The 20,018-nt window shown below is 36.4% G+C and overlaps 1 protein-coding gene across 3 annotated transcripts in view; it reads right to left on the reverse strand.

The window, feature by feature from the left end:
• LOC120073471 (protein translocase subunit SECA2, chloroplastic) overlaps positions 1–19,807 on the reverse strand; it is a 25,257-nt gene extending 5,450 nt beyond the window's left edge. For 2 of the 3 annotated variants that reach the window (XR_005480759.1, XM_039026317.1), the window contains exons 1-21: positions 19,445–19,806; positions 19,207–19,341; positions 19,037–19,106; positions 18,869–18,933; positions 18,621–18,741; positions 17,646–17,737; positions 16,875–16,940; positions 16,374–16,438; positions 16,211–16,298; positions 15,123–15,188; positions 14,866–14,981; positions 14,523–14,613; positions 8,919–9,002; positions 8,733–8,825; positions 8,527–8,622; positions 8,351–8,436; positions 1,954–2,032; positions 1,749–1,862; positions 1,473–1,568; positions 1,335–1,398; positions 930–1,219 (exon numbers count right to left, since the gene is read on the reverse strand). Coding sequence is in view for 2 of the 3 variants with exons in the window: in XM_039026317.1 (XP_038882245.1) it covers positions 930–1,219; positions 1,335–1,398; positions 1,473–1,568; positions 1,749–1,862; positions 1,954–2,032; positions 8,351–8,436; positions 8,527–8,622; positions 8,733–8,825; positions 8,919–9,002; positions 14,523–14,613; positions 14,866–14,981; positions 15,123–15,188; positions 16,211–16,298; positions 16,374–16,438; positions 16,875–16,940; positions 17,646–17,737; positions 18,621–18,741; positions 18,869–18,933; positions 19,037–19,106; positions 19,207–19,341; positions 19,445–19,630 (2,163 nt within the window). In the remaining variant the exon portion in view is untranslated. Of the gene's footprint in view, positions 1–929; positions 1,220–1,334; positions 1,399–1,472; positions 1,569–1,748; positions 1,863–1,953; positions 2,033–8,350; positions 8,437–8,526; positions 8,623–8,732; positions 8,826–8,918; positions 9,003–14,522; positions 14,614–14,865; positions 14,982–15,122; positions 15,189–16,210; positions 16,299–16,373; positions 16,439–16,874; positions 16,941–17,645; positions 17,738–18,620; positions 18,742–18,868; positions 18,934–19,036; positions 19,107–19,206; positions 19,342–19,444 lie in introns of all 3 variants that reach the window. The other variant, XM_039026323.1, reaches the window with a different exon arrangement.
• Positions 19,808–20,018: the final 211 nt, after the last annotated feature.

Below are 20,018 nucleotides of genomic sequence, written 5' to 3' on the forward strand. Positions count from 1 at the left end.
GGGGGGGGGGGGGGGAGCAGAATCATTATTTAATTCATGAATGAAAATTACAAATCAAAGAAGAAAACTTCCAACCACTCAATGTGGTTATAAAGGATCTCCAATTTGAGACTAGAGTAGCAAGAGAGTAACTACAAAGTGTGAGACCATTTACATCAATAAAAACCTATTAGAAGAATACTATCCAAAATTCGATAAATGGAGGTTCCATTCAACCCAAGAATTCCATTCACACCAAAAAAATCCAAAGAAAGGCCCTGTTGATGGCATGCCAGATCAGCTTCTTGACCCCTTTGAAAGGTGTACTCCAGAAGGATTGAGATAAGAAAATCATGAATAATTGGCGTGAGTTCAAGAACCAACCAAAGGATCATATTCCAGTAGCTTTAAGCAGGGCAGCCAATAAAAAAGGTGATAGAATGACTCTGTTAGTTTTAATTGCACAGTTAAAATGTACTAACACCTGTGTTTTATGCAGCACAACATTATTTTATATATAACAAGTTGAGCTTTCATCCAGAAAAATGAAATACTATACAAGGGCTTACAAATACAGCCAACAAAGAGAGTCCAACTAACTATGAAGGACTCCAATCTAAGAGAATATGAAAAAGACTTGGCTAATAATTACAAAAAAGGAACTTAATAAAAGAAGCCCACGACGAGGTATTTAGTCTAATGATATTCCAAATCTCCTTGGGGGACCTGCTTCCTCCTCTCTAAAACTTTTGTTATTTCCCTGAAGCCAAATACCCCACAAAGCTCCAAAAAGCAACACAAAGTAGCTCCAATAGACACAGTCATGTCCAAAATTAGTTATAAACCATAATCACATGGACCAAATCATATGTTGGGTATAGAATCTCACTTCTGGTTTTGCACCAAAATCATTGTGCTAAGACAAATGAAATTTCAGAAGGAAAGCCAACCTGATTATCAATTCTCCGGGACTCATGTAAAGATGTTCCTATAACGTGAAGACCTCCAAGACTTTTTACTTCAGCCCCTTCTTTCAAACAGTGCACTTCACAATCCTCTAAAACTGACAAATAGGCAAGTGCTACAGTGGGGCCAAGAGGGTATATCTCGATCTGTTCATCAGCCAGCCTCTCTAACTCTTTAAAATTCATAGATTGGCTCATTTCAACCGACTCTAAGATTATGGATTTTGCCTCTTTATACGTCCAGTTTCTACCTTCATTTTTGCATATATATTTAGCTGGGAAATACATGCAAAGCAAAAGAGTTCAGTATCTTTGTATCACTTGTAATAAATGTAAAATCATATCATTTAAAATGATTCCTGAGACTAAGTATTTTAAGAGATGACAAACCCATTAAAGCTGTCTTGGCTAGCAAAGCTAATGACGACGATCCAACATTTACCTTGGACAACACCTATAAAACAAGATAAATTAGATATGTAATTCAGGCAGCAGCTTCATAAAAATCAAATAGCCATCATCAACTACCTTCCTTGAAACTTCTTCGCCATCAATTTCATAATCAGGAGATTCTTTTGTCAGAAACGAAAGCAGGCTGTCTTCTATAATTTCTTTCGCAAGCATCTTCAAGTATTAGACGAGTTTTTAAAAAATAAATAATTAATTAAATTAAAAATAAAGCAACTTGTCTTCATAGAAAGGGAGATAGTTTCCTAAACTGGTTTTTTTTATAAGAAACAGAAGGTTGTATTATGAACAGTTATCTGAAACTGACATAAAAACCGGTTTCACTTGTATACCTACTTTGGGGTTTCCTCCTAGAATTATGTCAGTGCCTCTTCCAGCCATATTTGTTGAAATGGTGATGGCACGTTTCCTTCCAGCTTGTGCAACAGTTTCAGCTTCCCTAGCTGCATACTGAGTAAATGGAAGAAATAGGAAGGCAAAAAGGTTTTAATAGTGGATTTAGACAAACCGATCAATATGCTTTAGTTAGTAAGACATTAACCTTGGGCCGAGCATTCAAGACATTGTGGGGAATTTTTCGTTCCTTCAGTAAGTCAGACAAATATTCAGAATTCTCAACGCTGCATCAAGAAATGAGAAAACATTTGGGTAGATATACGTATAAGTCATAATGCCTCCAAAAGTAAATTAAAAACCCTCCCCTATAAACAAGAGGACAGTATAACCTTCAAAACAATTCTTAAAAAATCAAAAACAACTTGTTATAAATATTTTTCAACAAGAAACAAAACCTTGAACAAACAGAAGTATGATAGATATAATGAACAAAAATGTTGTATATTGAAGGATACACTCTCTTTGAGCGAAAAGTACGAAATAAATCAGGTACAATCAAAAGTAATTTTTTAAATAAGAAACAGAGAAGCATATTCATCAAAAGAGCCAAAGGAACAGCCTAAGGGCAAAGGTAGAGGTTAACCACCCCCCCTTCCACAGAAGACAGAACTGATAAAGAAGGGCCCTCCAACTATTAATAAGCATTAGAAGGCTATAATCAAAAGTAAGATGTAAAATCTTCATTCTTTTTACCTCTTTCTCTACCCTATCCCACAGGATACGTCATTTATAAGGCCATTGTTTTCCTTTCTAAAATCCAGGTTCATGATAGAGAGAGAACAATGTTCTTCAACCACTCTTAAATCAAGTCCTCAAGCCTGGATGAGGGAGACATAACCACTTGGGCAAGGTGAAAAATCATGTTAAAAGAAGAATGGAGAAATACTCACAATATTCCTTCCCTTTGTGAGAATCTGGAAGGAATGAACCCTACTAGCTACTTCAATCATTTGAAAGAACAAATCCACCAACAAGAGAAAACACAAGTTGTTCTCTCGTGTTGGACCAAGTAAAGGTCCCATTAGAAAGAGGATTATCATCCAGAAGTCTTGAATGGTTGGTTGAATTTTCTCATGCTTTTTAGTTACATAATGACATGATATTTTCCCGCACCCATCAAAATAATCATTAAAGTCTTCACCAATGCACCAAACACTCAGAAATCATAAATTTCCCCCAATATTGTTTCTTCGACCATAGATACCAAGGATCCAACAAACTGAATTGTGCACCACGTCAATTGTCAATAAGATTGTCCCACTGAAGCAATCAACAGATGGTTGATTGAACTTTCACATGTTTCTGGATACATTGACGATATGAAGATTTTCTCGCATCCATCTAACATTAGATTCTTCACGAACACACCAAACACTCAGAAATCATAAACTTCCCTCCAAAAGTGTTCCTTCGACTATAAATATTAGAGATCCAATAAACTAAACTGTGCACCAAGTCAATCGTTAACAAGATAGTCCCATTGAAACCATCGATCGCCAAGGTGAACCTCCCGTTCTAGAAAACTACGGTTCACCCGGCAATACCAATAGGACAAATAGTAAGCCATCTGATGTTCCTAGAACTCCATCAATTTAACCAAACTCTTATTCACCTTCTTAAGCCGGGATTCTTGAAGTAAAAGTTAAACTATGCCAAGATCAATAAACACTATAGTGTTTTAATAATTCTTCTTTCTTTTTAGCCCAAAGCCCTTGACATTCCACCAAGGAGTCTTCATTCATCTACTTCTACACTTAGCTTCCTTCAACAATGTGACTGCACCAATTTTTCTCATAATTGACTACTAAAAAAAACATTATTTTTTCTCTTATTAATCTTAGGAGGAAATGGTTTCTTAAATAGAAGAAATACCCAATTACAAATAAGGAAAGAATAAAATACAGCAAATATAATACAATAAGTACAATATAAAATTTCACAATAAAGAAAATAATCAACACTCCCCCTCAAGCTAGTTTGAAAATATCATTCATAGCCAGCTTGTCAATCAACTTGTTGAATTGCCACTTTGGAAGACCTTTGGTTAACACATCTGCAATTTGCTCTGCTGTCGGGAGAAAAGGAATGCATATTATTCCTGCATCAATCTTTTCCTTTATGAAGTGTTTATCAACTTCAATATGTTTGGTCCTATTATGAAGGACTGGATTGTGGGCAATGAAAATTGCTGACTTGTTATCACAATAGATGCGTATGGACATTGTCGGAGAGAAATTCAATTCAATAGATGAGTATGTTTATAGAACATAGTATGATCAGCTTGACTTTGACTGAATCCATAGCTTGTGACTACCTTTCCAAACCGTTCAAACCATGCTCTAGGAGATTGTTTAAGCCCATATAATGATTTCTTTAACTTGCACACTTTGTTAATCCCGAGATCCACCTCAAAACCAGGTGGCAAGTCCATAAAAACCTCTTCTTCAAGATCCCCATTGAGAAAGGCATTCTTCACATCAAGTTGATAAAAAGGCCAATCAAAATTAACTGCCACAGACAACAAGATTCTAATAGAATTAATTTTAGTTACTGAAGCAAATATTTCTTGATAATCAATGTCATAGGTCTGAGTGAACCCCTTGGCAACCAATCTGGCCTTGTACCTTTCAATACTACCATCAGCTTTACATTTTACAGTGAACACCCATTTGCATTCCACCGTCATCTTACCTTTTGGTAGTTCGACTATGTCCCATGTGCAATTTTGTTTCAATGCATTGAACTCTTCCATCACTGCTAATTTCCAATTCAAATCATTTAAGGCTTCCTGTATATTCCTTGGAACAAATAGGTTGGTTATTTTGGATGTGAAGGCTTTATGACAGTCGGACAATCTATGTAAGAAAGATAGTTTTCAATGGGATATTTGGTGCATTTACGAGTACCTTTCCTATGGGCAATTAGAATATCAAGATCAGAGACATCAGGTAAAGGATTAGAAGGAGATGAAGAACTAGGAGAAATAGGAGTAGAGTCTAATACCTGGATCTTCAGGATCATTCATCAGAGTATTTGATTGGTCCTGTGATAAGTCAATTGTCTGATCTCGGACTCTTTGAGTCAAATTTCTTCTAGTATATACTTGAAGTTCAGGATTTCGACTTGTAGAGTCATTTTGTAGTGTTCTCCCCCTGAAGAAGAACTCTCCATACTTGGTGTCGAATAACTAAAGCTCATAATTGCAAGACCACTGATGTTTGGGAGAGATAAAGTATCCCAAAAATTATCTTCAATGTTAGATATCTCCCCCTAAAGAAAATTTGGGCAAAAAAAATGTTGATTTTCCAAAAAAGACACCTTCATACTCTCAAAATACTTGTGGATCAAAGGATTAAAACATTTGTAAGCTTTCTTATGAGAAACATAGCCTACAAAAATGCATTTAGTGGCTCGAGGATCAAGCTTAGTTCGAGAAAAAGGAGAAGTATGGACATAAGCAGTACACCCAAACAATTTAATTGGTAAATCAGAAAGTAGCCGATTATTAGGAAAAAACTCATTGAAGTGATTAAGAGGAGTTTTAAAATTCAAAACCTTAGACAGCATTCGATCGATCAGATATGCAGCTGTAAGAACGGCATCACCCCACAAATATTTTGGAACATTCATAGAGAACATAAGGGCACGAGCAACTTCAAATAAGTGCCTATTCTTTTGCTCAGCAATGTCATTCTGCTGAGGCATGTCACGACACGTAGCTTGATGAAAAATGCCCTTTTCTTGCAAAAAATTGGTTAATTGTTCATTGAAATATTTAGTGTCGTTATCAGAATGAAGAATTCGAATTTTACTTTGAAATTGAGTCTATCATATTGTAAAACCGAACAAAAACCTCTTTTACCTCTGACTTTTTTGTTAACAAATAAAGCTAAGTTAAACGAGTGTGGTCATCTATAAAGGTAGCAAACCAACGCTTACCACTATGAGTTAAGACTTTAGACGGACCCCAAACATCAGTATGAATTAAGGAAAAAGGTGATGAAGCCTTGTACAGTTTAGGCAAATAGGTGGATCGATGATGTTTGGCAAAAATGCAACTTTCACGTTGAAAAACTGAACAATCAAATCATTTAAATAAATTGAGAAACAGATACTTTAAATAAAAGAAATTTGGATGCCCTAATCTACAATGCCAAAGCATGATAGTTTTTTTAACAGAAGGAGAACAAACACTACTCAAGCCCTGAACTTTTTTATGACTAGCAGAAACTTCATCAAAGTAATAGAGAGCATCAATCATCCTAGCACGTCCAATCGTTCCCCCCGATTTCTGGTCCTGAAAGATACAATGAGTTTCACAAAAGATAACATGACAGTTAGCATCCTTAGAGAGTTTACTAACAGACAACAAGTTACAAGCTAATTTTGGAACATGAAGGATAGAACATAATATAAGTTTTGTAGTCAAGAGAATAGTTCCTTTTCCTGCAATAGAGGTGAAACTGCCATCAACAATGCGAATTTTTTCATTGCAATACACAGGAGAATATGATTCAAATAAACAAGAGGAACTGGTCATATGATCAAAAGCTCCAGAGTCTATAATCCATGGAGATGAATTAAGGCAAGAGAGAGCTTGAGGACAAGTACCTGATTGTCCCAAGGAAACACTAGGATTACTAGATGATGAATTGGTCTATAGTAGCTTCAGAATTGGATCAATTTGCTCTTTATTAAACAGGAGTCAACAACATTAGCATTAGAGGCATGTTGCTTAGAACTTTTCCAATTCGCAGGTTTTCCATGAAGTTTCCAACAAGTTTCACGTGTATGTCGAGGTTTATTGCAATGGTCGCACTAGACACGAGGCTTTTCATGTGGCTTATTGGATTGATTAGAAGCCTTCATTGCAGTATTTTCAATCACCAACGCAGAGCATTCAACTGAGTCGATAGGTTTTTTTGCAAATCATAACATTCCTACGGCTTTCTTCCCTGCAAACTTCAGAAAAAACATCATTAATAGTTGGAAGAGTAGTTTTTCCAAGTATTCTACCTCTAACTTCATCGAACTCAACATTGAGGCCGACAAGGAATTTGTAAATACGACCATCTTCAACAGTTTTCCTATAGTGCTTTTGGTCCTCTGTAGACTTCCACTCATATGTATCAAAGAGGTCAAGGTCTTGCCAAATCCTTTTTAATGAGTGAAAGTATTGTGTAACGGAGCTAGTTCCTTGTCGTATATCACCCAATTTTAAGTTCAACTCAAATACTTGTGACTGGTTGCCCAAATCAGAATACATCTAAGTTATACTATCCCATAATTCCTTGGCAGTAGAGTAACAGTTACAACCAATGTCTTCGACCATGGAATTGACAAGCCAAGTCATAACCATGGAGTTTTCAGCATCCCATCCGACGAATGAAGGGTCATCTGGACTAGGAATGGTTTGTTCTCCTGTGATGTAACCAATCTTCCCTTGTCCACGAATATACATCCGAACACTTTGGAACCAACGAAGAAAATTATCCCCCCATTGAGTCGAATGGTAGTTATTTAGACAGTGGGACCAGTTGAATGGACATGATTGTCGCAAACTCGAGTGATGGATACCTTAGTGACCGACATATTGTTGAAAAAAAGGAAACCCAAAATATAAAATCAGTAGATCTAGGAAAAAAAACAACACAGAGGCTTAAACGAACCAGCAACTAGGAAGATTATAGCTGACGGACAGTGGCAACCGGTCGGCAGCGGAAACGGCAGTCGGACGGCAGACTGCGAAATTGCGATGACAGAAGGCTGGGTTTTTTCTAGGGTTTCAAAAAGAAAAAAATAGGGTTTTTTTGGGTTTTAGGGTTTCAAAAATTTTGTTGCTCTAATACCATGCTAAAAAAACATTATTTTTTCTCTTATTAATCTTAGGAGGAAAGGGTTTCTTAAATAGAAGAAATACCCAATTACAAATAAGGAAAGAATAAAATAATTACAAATAAGGAAAGAATAAAATAATTACAAATAAGGAAAGAATAAAATACAGCAAATATAATACGATAAGTACAATATAAAATTTCACAATAAAAGAAATAATCAACATTGACAGTGTCAGGTGAAAAGTTTCATTAATTCTCTACTCCCTGTCCCTTCTTTTTGAGAATATAAGGTCTTTCTTGCATTTTTCTAGGACTGGACCTGACACACAAACAAAATTTCTAAACATGATCATCAAGGCCGTGCCATTTTTTATCAAGAAAGTAAAGGGTCTGGGCACCTGGGTTCACTCCCTAGCCCTTGAAATACAACCTAAGGTAGCTCCATGTACTTGCTTTATCATTTTTTATATGACATTCTATGTACTAGCTTTATTATTGATTTTATAATGCCAGAGATCATCAACAGGTGGCCTTTGTAGCACTATAGACTACCAGGAAGGACATCAAATCAACCACGCTGTTAGTAAATGAAAATCCTAATGTAAAGATGAGGGGACTTTATTTGAAAAACATATAAGTGTGATTCAATTAGGGCCAAAATTCACATGACACATTGGCCAGAATAAAAGGATGAGTAGAAAATACCTGGTGGTTCCAACTAAAACAGGACGACCTTGTCTGAACATGTATTCAACTTCTTGGCGAACATATTCCCATTTTCCTCTAGCAGTCTTAACAAAAAGAGAGATCAGAGAAGATCAACTTGAAAAATTGAACTATATGAGAAGGTTAAAGAGTGTTGAAAAGTATTGAAGCCTTACAGCAAAAGCTTGGATAGGTAAGTCTTTACGTATGTTTGGCAAGTTTGTCGGCACTTCAATTACAGGTGTCTGAAACATTTTCAAGAACTCCTTCTCCTGAAATGATATATATCAGAATATTACATGATAATTAAAATAACAGTCTTTATCGCCAAAATGACTAAATAAGAACATATGAAATTCGATTCATCTACATTTGTGCCCACCTCTGTTTTTGCAGTTCCAGTCATCCCTGATAACTTTGGATAGAGCTTGAATAGCGACTGATACGTGATTTGCGCCACTATAACTGAATCAGCCTGAAAAAAGTACACAAAATTAGACTAAACCAATACTAGATGTCTTCTTGCCTTTCTAAGAATGTATACTAAAAATGATAAAAACTAAAATACCTGAATCTTCAGGCCTTCTTTGGCCTCTACTGCCTGATGTATTCCCTCAGACCATCTTCTTTTTTCTTCCACTCTGCCTGTCAGCTGCAGAAATTATACACAATGCTAGATGTGGTCATCCATAGGTTCACCCTAGAAAGTTCCAAGAGAATGCAGCAAATATCGTATGGGAGAGACAAGAAAGGCATGGCAATTTAGAAAATAAAATTTTTTCTTTTTTCTATATATAATAACCCCTTTTATTGAACAAGAAATGAAAGAATACAAGGGCAAACCAAAAACCAAGCCCACAAAAGGAAGCCCAACTAAAAAAAGGGGCTCCAACTATACAAGATAGTACCTAAGGAATAGCTATAAAAGATCTTTGAAATTGAAACCCAAAGGGGAACATAAAATCTAAAAAGAGACCAAACATCACTAGGATTACTTCTCCAACCTTCTAAACATTCTATTTTGGAGAAAGGGCAGATGGAGGAACTCCCTAACCATGTCACTAATATCCGTGTCGAGCTAGTAGAACTCAAAAATCTGTAAGAAGTAATTTCAAATCTCCCAACTCTAGAGGGTAAAAGACCATCACGAGCTCCTGATTCTAGACTTTGGTCCTTGGACTCTTCTGGAAAGTATTCTTGTCCAAGCATTTGATTGCCACATCCCCTCTTGATAAAGAGCTTTTTCAAGCTCTTTGGAAATCTAAAAGCCCCAGAAGAATTAATATTCTGATTTATGTATCAATTTTCGGCTCCATGAACTGCTCGGACACTTTGCAACACAAGCTTCAATCCCACTATTTATCTCCTTCAATGTGCTCTCTCTGTTTAGCAAATGGTGAAGATTTACAATACTTGTTATTTGATTGTTCGTTCTCAAGCAAATGTTGGTGGAAACTATTTTCTTTCTTTAATCTACATTGGGTTTTTGGAAATCCAGTTCATGATAATATCTCTCAGATATTTAGTGGCCCCTTATATCTTCCAAGCCATAGTTACTATGGTCAAATGCAGTCAAAGCTTTGCTATCAAAAATATGGTTTGAGCGGAATCAGATAGTCTTCCAAGACAAGTCCATCGAATGGTCTGATCGTTTTGGTCCAGCTCATCTTCTAGCATCCTCTTGGTGTGCTCAGTCCAAATTTTTTATTGGTTATTCCATTCAAGATATATGTCTAAATTGGAATGCTTTTATTTCATCAGTGTAAGTAAGATGCCAAATCATTTTGTAACTTGTTAGGACATGATGAGGATGCTATAGATGGGTCAACCTAGTTGAGATATCTTGGTGCATCTGTTGATCCCCGTTTCTAAGTTTCATTGAATTATTATATTTCTTTGTATTTTCAACAATAGCCTCTTTTCATTTTATCAATTATCAATGAAAAGCCTTGTTTCTGTTTTTTTTAAATAAATTAATTTTTTTAAAAAAAAAGTAATTCCAAACAAATCTAGCAAATTGGATGCACAATTAACAGTAAGATTTGTCAGGTAATTATACATAGTGGGGGTAGCGAAAATATAGTTTCTAAAAAATTAATCACTACACTTCATTCTCAAAACAGAACCACACCCTCATCCCTACAAGGTTAGTTGGATAAAAAGTTAGATGGATGACAAGAGGGAGGGAGACCTTAGTTAATGAAATTTGCACGATTCCCCTCTCCATCGGGAACCATAACAAAGACTAAATACCTAGGAAACACAGATACTTCTAATTGTACAGAGAATCGGTATCAGATACGGATATGTCCAAATACGTGGTAGATACGTATCCGATACTTGATTTGAAGTATCTGATTTTTTTATTTTTATTTTTAATTTTCAGATACGCATATCTGCTTTCCAGATACGTGAAGAAGATACGTGGGTCAATTTTTTTTTTCAAATTTAAGCCCAACCATTTAAAAAGGCCAACCCACAACCTATTTTATTTTAGTGCATGTTTAGGAGTGATTTTAAAATCATCAAAAATCACTTTTTTCATTTTTAAAATCACTCGAAAACACATTTTTAATTACTCAAAATTAATTTAGTTTTCAATTTTACACTTTTAAATGCAATTTTCATATCATCAAAATTAGTTTTGAAGAATTAAACATATTTCACAGATTTTGAAAATGACAAAAGTGATTTCAACCATTTTAAAATCACTTCCAAACATAAAAGTCCACTTAAATTGAGCAATCCGAAACAAAATAAATTGAAAATGATAAAACATAAAAAAATTTTAAAAAAACCTGAAACATAATTAAATCTTCATTATTCCCTTCTCTCTCACTATTTAAATCATGATTCACACCCCCTTCATCCTGAACTTCATTCTTCATCTTCTACTTCTTTCCTACCGTCTACAAATTTTTTTCAAATTTTCACTCTCTTCTTGAATCTATTTTATTCTAACTTAAAATAAGTATTATAGCAATTAATTAGACATTATATATATATATATATATATATACACACGTATCTTCAACGTATCTGTATCTTAGTTTTTTAGAAATTAACGTATTGTCGTATCGTATCGTATCATGTATCTGTATCTGTGTTTCTTAGCTAAATACTATATGGTGTTCTTGAAATGGATGCTTACCATATCCTTCTAGGTAGGCCTCGGCAGTATGATAATCAAGCCATTCATAAATGTAGGATCAATATAATTGAATTTGTACTGGGGAAAGAGCGTGGTTTTGCTGTCTTAGGGAAAACAAAGGAAAAAAAAAAGCCAAGCTATCAAATTTTACAAACTCACTTATTACAATTACACATGGTCAAGAGTTTGTACGGGAGGTGATCATCGATCGGTCAACGTTGGTTTTGGGGCAAAACCAGCGGTCGCGCTGACAATCGGTTTCAATCGATCAAATCTCGTCAGTTTTGGGATGACTGAAGCTACCGATTGGTCGAGAACACAGGCGGACAGTAAGTGTTGTTGATTTGACAAAAAAAAGTGAGAGAGAGAGAAGTGGTGAAGAAAATAAGAAAGGGAAAACCAGAAAACAAAATAATAAAGATTTAAGTAGAAACAAAATGGAGAAGAAATGGAGAGAGAGCAAAGGGTTTCGTGAGAGAGATGGGAAAGAAAGAAAATGAGAAGAAGAAAATGAAGGGATAGAGAAGGGGGAGGGTTTCATAAGAGGGAGGGGAAAGCAGAGAGAGAAAAAGATGATGATGAGATGATCCTTGGGAGTTAGGAAAGGAGAGAAGAGATAGAATAAAAAAATATTATTTTATAAATTCTAAGTGGTTTTTGAGAGAGCCCTTCTACCCATGGTTTTGAGCTTTGAACATGATGTGACTGTATGTTTGATCCTTCTTTCCACCCTCATCCCATCTATGGACGGTTTTTCAGAAAACAAAACCGACCACCTCTCCTTCAAAACCACCCGCCCACCTTCGGTTTGGCCGGTTTCGGCCGTTCGGCTCAATTTTTCAGATTGCTTTGCTCATCCCTAGTTTGTACCTAAGAAACAAGTTCCTCTTATAGCCTTTGTAGTTAAAGGAACTTGTGATATTTCTAATGAAGAAGCTTTTCCAGCCACTATAACTCAACTATTAGCTGAATTCCCTAAAAATTATCAATCCTCCCACTACTTTGCCTCCCTTAAGGAATATCCAACACAAGATTGATCTAATACCAGATAGCTCCCTTCCCCATCTCCCCCATTATCGAATGAATCCAAAGGAATATTAAATTCTTCATGATCTAATACAAGGTTTGAAGCAGCCAAGCTTAAAGCCTCACTTTTGGTGCTCTCTCACAAGCACCTTCGTAGAGTACTCTAGCCAGGAAATCAGCTTGAATTGGCATGCCTTTCTTTCTCTGGCATTTTGAAGCCTCCCTTCCAAAGGACTTTCAGGTCGTCTAGTTCTTATTTTGTCCCCATTTGCAGATTGTCTCTCAATGTAATGTTATGAAACCGTGTATTTTCATTTGCTACTAGCATTCGAAAGTGATGAGGGTGCTAAGGGAGTGTCAACCTAGTTGAGATGTCCTGGTGCACCTACTGATCCTTTTTGTACCCATGTATTCTAAGCATTCACCTCATTTTATTTTCTTAATGAATAATGAGACTTGTTTCCTTTTAAAAAAAATATATATATTAAATTCCCTAGATTAACTGTGGACCTTACTAACCTACCATCTTCTATTGATCTTAACATGGAAGCTGAAGCTATGGCTGAAAGAGTTGCTGATTTACATAAAGAAGTCACAAAACACTTGGAAAAGATGAATGCCAATTACAAGACAGCAGCTGACAAGCATAGAAGACCTAAAGAATTCAAGGAAGGAGACTTAGTAATGGTCCATCTTAAAAAGAGTCGGTTCCCTGTTGGCACTTACAACAAACTTAAACAGAGGAAGCTAGGTCCATTGCAAATCCTAAAGAAATACGGGGATAATGCTTACAAAATTGAAATTCCAGTAGATCTTCATATCAGCCCCATCTTCAATGTGGCTGATTTAGCCGAGTACTTCCCACCAGATCAGCTCAAACTTTCAGCCTAATCTTGTTTTAGTTTGTGTTAGGTTTGTGTTGGTTCTTTCGGTTTTATTTTAGTTTTCAGAACATTTGTTTGTAATCTTGTTTCTTGCAAATCTTGGGTGTAAGCTTGGTTTTTGAATTTAAGTTATCATTGGCAACTTTTAGTTTAGGCTGTAAAAGGAGTTTAGTATTTAAACTAAACTCCCCCCTCACATTTAATACAACTTTGAAGCATTTTTTACATTAAAGTTTCGTCCTCACCTTAGGCACATCACAACCCCTCGAATAATGACACATGGAGATGGATATTGGAGAAATCCGGTAAATTTACAATGAAATCAATGATCCTTCATCTTGCTCGAAGCAGTAAGGACAATAATGCTGCCCTATACAAGCATATTTGGAAGGCCCAATTCCCAAGAAAGTTTGATTCTTCCTTTAGGAAGCAAGTCATAGAGGCATCAATCTGCAACAGGCCCCTTGGCTGATTTCGGCTCCTAGTTGGTGCGTCTTATGCCATAATAGTCACCTTCTAGTTTTCTGCGAATATGCCCAATCCTTTTGGAAGAAGATTCTCACATGCTTAAACTACCACATGGACTTCCCAAACGATCCTATCACTCTTCTGAGTATGCTCCTTATTGACCACCCATTTAAAAACAAAAAAGAGATATTCTGGTGCTTCATCATCAAGGCCTTCTTTTGGCTCATATGGAACGAGCGAAATCATTGTACTTTTGAAGATAAGAAATCTGATTTCACCCACTTCTTTGATCATCTACTGTATACATCCTTCACTTGGTGTAAATTCATCCTATACTTTTGTGATTACAATCTTACTTCTCTTGTTACACAATGGCATAGTATTATGTAATCTCTCTCACGGGTTGTGCCTTTTTGTAATTTCATCCCATCAATGAAATTATTCATATGTTTCTCATCAAAAAAAAATCGAAAACATTTTTCTAATAACAAACATAAATATCTATCTATCTCAGCATATCTCAGCGCAAGCCACCACATAATTTTTTAATGAACATAATATAGAACGTAGAATAACCCAACACCAACACAAAGATAAACAATAATGGTGGTAGTAGAATAGTAAGAATAATATATAAGTTTACCTCATTTATTATCAGAGCTTTTCCATTCCTAACTATATACTGGACATCACGTCGATAAAATTCTTTAGCCTTAAGTGCATTCATCACAAATCTGTACGTGCCAAAGTTTAAATGCAGACAGATTCAGCTTTCAATATACATGGGAATACCATCCTACAATGAGAATGTTATTTGCTACTCCAAAAAAAAAGGTAAAATAAAAATTAAAAGCATATAAAACTTTTTAAAAACTAATAAAAAAAGAACTAAAAATACAAAAGAGATGTTCTCATGGTGAAGGTTCAAGACCAAAACTAAACGATATTTACAAAATAAAACCCAAAATAAAAGATTGCACAAGTACCTAGCCCATGGATCGTTCTCATCCCATAAATCATTGGTTTCAAGAGCAATCTCTGCCATTTCAATTCCTTCTTCAGTCAACTCCACGGAATTGTCTTTCAATTCCACGTTATAGTGCTGAGATACCAAAATATACAATTCACAGAGTAGAAACAACACTTGAGTATGTGCAGCTCTTGTTAGCAACCAATTAAAAAGCCAAAGACACTCAGATTCTTAGAGTACAAAAGGAGAAACAAAATAAAGTGATCAACTCACAACTCCCTTCACAAGCAGCTCCGCTACCTTCGCTGCAACTGGATATCGACCAGCATCTTTGCTAGCCTAAGAAAGAAAATAACAAAAAAATTATGGAAACCACTGCTTCCAATATAGGAAGAGAAACCCAAAAAAATGATAGATTCAGAATTCACCCAAGCCAATGAGAGAAAGCAATTGAAAATCCTTCTCAGATAGTAGTAAACTTACAGTTTAACCAAAGGCCGAAGAGAGTTTTCCTTTAGTTTTGTATGTATGCAATTGCTCAATGAGAGAGCAATTGAAATCCTTCTCAGATCAAAGCAAGTTCCAATTAAAGATACAGAGGGGTGGCTTTTCCCCAAATGAACTTAGTCATCAAAATAAATAGGAATGTATGATCACAATTGCAGACTTGAGCCATACACACCAATCTGTAGACAAAACCAGTGGCATTTCTCTCATCTGGTCTACGTCGTTGGGGAGTATCAAATACCATTTAAAACCCAGAAGAATCTTCCTATCATCTATCCATTGGCTTTGTCCTCACTAAGCAAAGAAACTACAATAATTTTAACCACCTTTTACTGTATAGTAACTTTTCTTATCAGTGATGGTGCTCTACTCTCAGTTCCCTCGGAATCCAAGGTTGTTTCCCCCGTAATGTGCTAAGATGGTTGAGGATCTTTATAATGACCAACCATCAAAAGGGAGCTAAAACTCTAATTGCAAGAGATGGTCACCAGAATTTTGATGTGGGACTGGGACACATGATCCACAAGGAGCAATCATATTTAGAGGAAGGATAAAGATAAAACTGTTGGCCTTTGAGATACGAAAATTCTACACTTTCTGGTGGAGATATTTTTCTTAAAATATTGTAATTATCCTCCATTTTTTATGCATACCAACCAGAGTGATTAGAGATCTCCTCAGCCTTCTACCTTTAAAAAAAGAAAAATACGAAGAAGAAAAGAACCGCAATCCCACAAGATTCCACATGTAATATAATTGCACTACTAATTAACAAGGTTTCCATATGCACCATTAAGATACTGAACTTCCAAATAAATAACAAAGAAAATGCAGAAGGATAAAAATAGATTTACCTCACCGCTTATTAATAAAGGATTTCTTCCTTCATCAATTAGAACTGAGTCAACTTCATCAACTATAGCAAAATGGAATGGTTTTGGCCTGTCATCAACATAAAATGTCACTGGAAGTTCAACAAAGCCATGGTGACTAATTTCATGTTGTGTCATAACATACCATCTCATCACAAGCTGTCCATCATTTCCAGCTAGATTGTCTCGTAGATAATCAAAGCCAAGTTCCTTAAAACGACCCAGATTTGTGCTATGTCAAAAAAAATCCCCCAGATTTGTATACATAGGGAAGGGGAAAAACAGAGAATGTTTCCTTGGACTATACGGGTGTTGGATAAAGGATGTCAATTCATCCACTAGTTATAAACATTTAGATTAATAGAAGAGGCAAAGAGCACTACCATCAACCAGCGGTTTTGAGCCTCAGTATTATCAACTAAGCAGTCAACTAATTAAGATAATACTTTCTTTCTTATGAATAACTGAGTCTTTGTTAAAAAGAAACGAAAGAATACAAAGGCATGCAAAAAGAGAGCCCACAAAGAGGGGGGGGGGGGCAAACAACAAATAAAGGCATCCAATAAAGAGAAATAAGACCTAACAGATAATTAAAAAGGGTTTTGTAACAAAAGCCCACAAGGACACTAATTATGATAATACTTACTGAGTTATTTGTGTAAGTGATATCACATTTGTAGTTGGATCTCCTCTCTTCAGCCGTCATCCCCCTCTGCTTATTCAATTAAAAATACAAAAATTCAAAATGAAGTGAAAACTTGAAAAACACCAATGTGTAATCAGCATTTTCACTCAAAAAACTTTGATAATGGAAACATTAGAGATTGAGGACGAAGATTTTGTCCTCTCTCTCGCCGATAACAATATCTAGCAGGCTCCTCAATGATGCCCTACTTTAATCCCCAACAAGTATGAAGGAGTTGTGAGCACCAAATGCTAGAGATAAAATGGATTTCTTTAGTTTTGACAAGAAGAAGAAGAAGAAGAAAAGGAATGTCTGTCTCCTACAAAATCCAACAGCTTCAACATGAAGATGTCTATGGAACAGAATAGCACTCTAGATAGCTGATGCCTCGGAAGACCAAGTCCCTACCCTTGTAATGTTGGTAGGCACAAGAGAGGTGAAGAGTAAAGTGCATGGAGCAAAAACAGTAAGCGATAAAATACATATTTCTCCACTTCCATTGTTAGAAGGTTCAACATCTCACACAATATAACCATACTACTCTAGGAGACCAATCAAGAACGGGAATGGAATTAAACATAATATAACTACATGGTGCATGTATTTCAAATATCAAATCAGTAATTTAGGTCCTACCTTTTAACAAAATTACAAAATAACTTGTAAAGGCCACCACATAAATAACAGACCCCCAAAAAAAAATAATAAAATAAAATAAAAACTGCTAATCACCTGTATCAAACCCACTGATAAACCTAAAAAGCGATGAACGCGACCCATCCATTCAGCATCACGTTGAGCCAGATAGTCATTCACAGTTACAACTAGAAAAAATGAGGTATTATTAGAGTTTGACCAAAAAAACACACACACATACACTTCCTTTCAAATTCTGAGGGCAAGCCACTTGTAAGTTACAACAAAACCAACCCTGTGAGCCATACAGGCTAGGAATGAATAAAAGAAGTAACTTCGTACAGGTACTTTTAACACAAAGTGTTGGCACAATTTATGCTCTAAATGTCTGGTAACACAAATTGAAATGCTTCCATGTTTACTAGAATTTGATCTAAGTTATTGTAATTCATCCTATATGTTCTTAAGAGTGTTCTCCTGCTATCTTAGGCTCTTTAGTTTCCCCATCATCTACAAACAAAGGCCACCAAGTATCAAGTAAGCGGGTCTAGGGAGGTTGGTAAGTGCATTAATCATGTTCTTCACTATTAGGTTTGCCTCAGACAACCCTTTCTTTTTTTTTTTTTTGGGGGGGAGGGGGGGGGGGGGGGGGGAACAATTTTCATCGAATGTGGAGGAAATTACAAGAAGAGTCTCAATTCCAAGGAAATGACAAAAAGGCTTTTCCATAGGGCCATAAGATCTTTACACTATAATTACAAAATGGGAGACAATTTATGCCAAGTGAGAGCTAAAGAGGTAGGGTGTTCACCAAGTGAGGGCTATAAGATCATGCTTTGTCTCAACAAACATGATTTGCTCCGAAATAATGGGTAGTACGACTGTACGAGTAACAATCTTATGATTTAGATATGTGCAATTTGACCACTAACCTTCTCTTTCCCTTTTCCTCCATTTCTTAAATAACATTTGTTGACAGAATATCATATCCGACCACTACAAGTTGACTTCAATTCATTTGCTACAAGCCATGACCATATTCACACGCAAAAGTACAATTTGAAGTCCTACCATGAACACCTTCGCCCGTCAGGGCGTTGAGATATGCTGCCAACGTAGAAACCAACGTTTTTCCTTCACCAGTTTTCATTTCCGCTATTGAACCATCATGCAGCACTGCTCCACCAATAATCTATAGTAAATATAAACAAACCCACCCTGATTACCATAATAACCACCACTATTTCAAGCGGAAGAAAAATAATTCTACCACCAAATTACGTGAACTAGAGATGATGAGAGCGGAAAGGAACAGATACCTGTACATCAAAGTGGCGCATTCTAAGCTTTCTTTTCGCAGCTTCACGGACCACAGCAAATGCCTCTATAAGCATTAAAAGTAGAAGAATAAGTAATAATTGTCACAAACAAGTGAAATTAGATTATAAGCTTCAAAATTCAGATAGATGACTATAGAATGCATCAACCAGCTTCAATGTCTGCCAAAGTCTCTCCCTGTCTAAGCCTTCTCCGGAACTCCGAAGTCTTTGCAGTGAGCTGGATAGTTTAAACTTCATTAAATTTCGTATTTGGGCGTAGAGTTCAACGGACATCAAAAGCAACTACAGCTAAGAGATGACAAGTTAATTCAATGAACCTGCTCATCGGTGAGGCTCTGCATTTGCGGCTCAAAATCATTAACGGAGTCGACAAGACGATAGTAATCACGAACAACCCAATAATTCATGCTCGTTAAATCACTCCAAGTCTTTCGAACAGACCCCAAAGTCTCCTGACCCAACAACAGTAATATACAGAGTAAATATTCAAACAGAAGAATTGCAGCCAGGAAAAAAATGGGGAAACAAGTAAGTTTAGAGAAGCAGAACACAAACTTTCAACGACGCGGCAACGGGAGTGGCAGTGGCCGCCGATGAGGAAGTGACAATTGAACGGTGTCGCCGAAAACGATAGGGCAATGACGACGACGTTTGGGAAGAAACAGGACTGACAAAGCCAATGGTGGGCTGCAGAGACGGCAGCAAGGAAGGGGGCTTCGGAAGAGCACGAGCGGTAGCCATGCAGGTTAATCCAATGGTTTTGCCGGTGCACCTCTGTTAGAACGAACCCAAACAAACTAAAAAACCGCAGGGAATTTGGCGGACGCCAGCGGTAAAATTTGGATGAAGAGAAGGGCTGCGGCGGCGGTGGTGAAGTCTACGGTCACCGTGAGTCTCAACAGAGAAGTTTGTGATTTTTGCAGTGATGAATGACGTTGGGCTTTATTTTGGGCTCTAGTAAAAGAATTGGGCCCAAACTCAACTGTTATTGAAAGAAAAATGGCTTCCTACATCAGTCTAACTAAATAAGTCAGAATCACAATCGTCTAAACTATCTATTACATGGATAGCCTCATACATTATTATTTTACATAAATATTATAGCACATTTACATTTCGACCATCAAAA

This window comes from Benincasa hispida, chromosome 1, assembly GCF_009727055.1.
Source record: "Benincasa hispida cultivar B227 chromosome 1, ASM972705v1, whole genome shotgun sequence".
In the NCBI taxonomy this organism is placed as follows: Eukaryota; Viridiplantae; Streptophyta; class Magnoliopsida; order Cucurbitales; family Cucurbitaceae; genus Benincasa; species Benincasa hispida.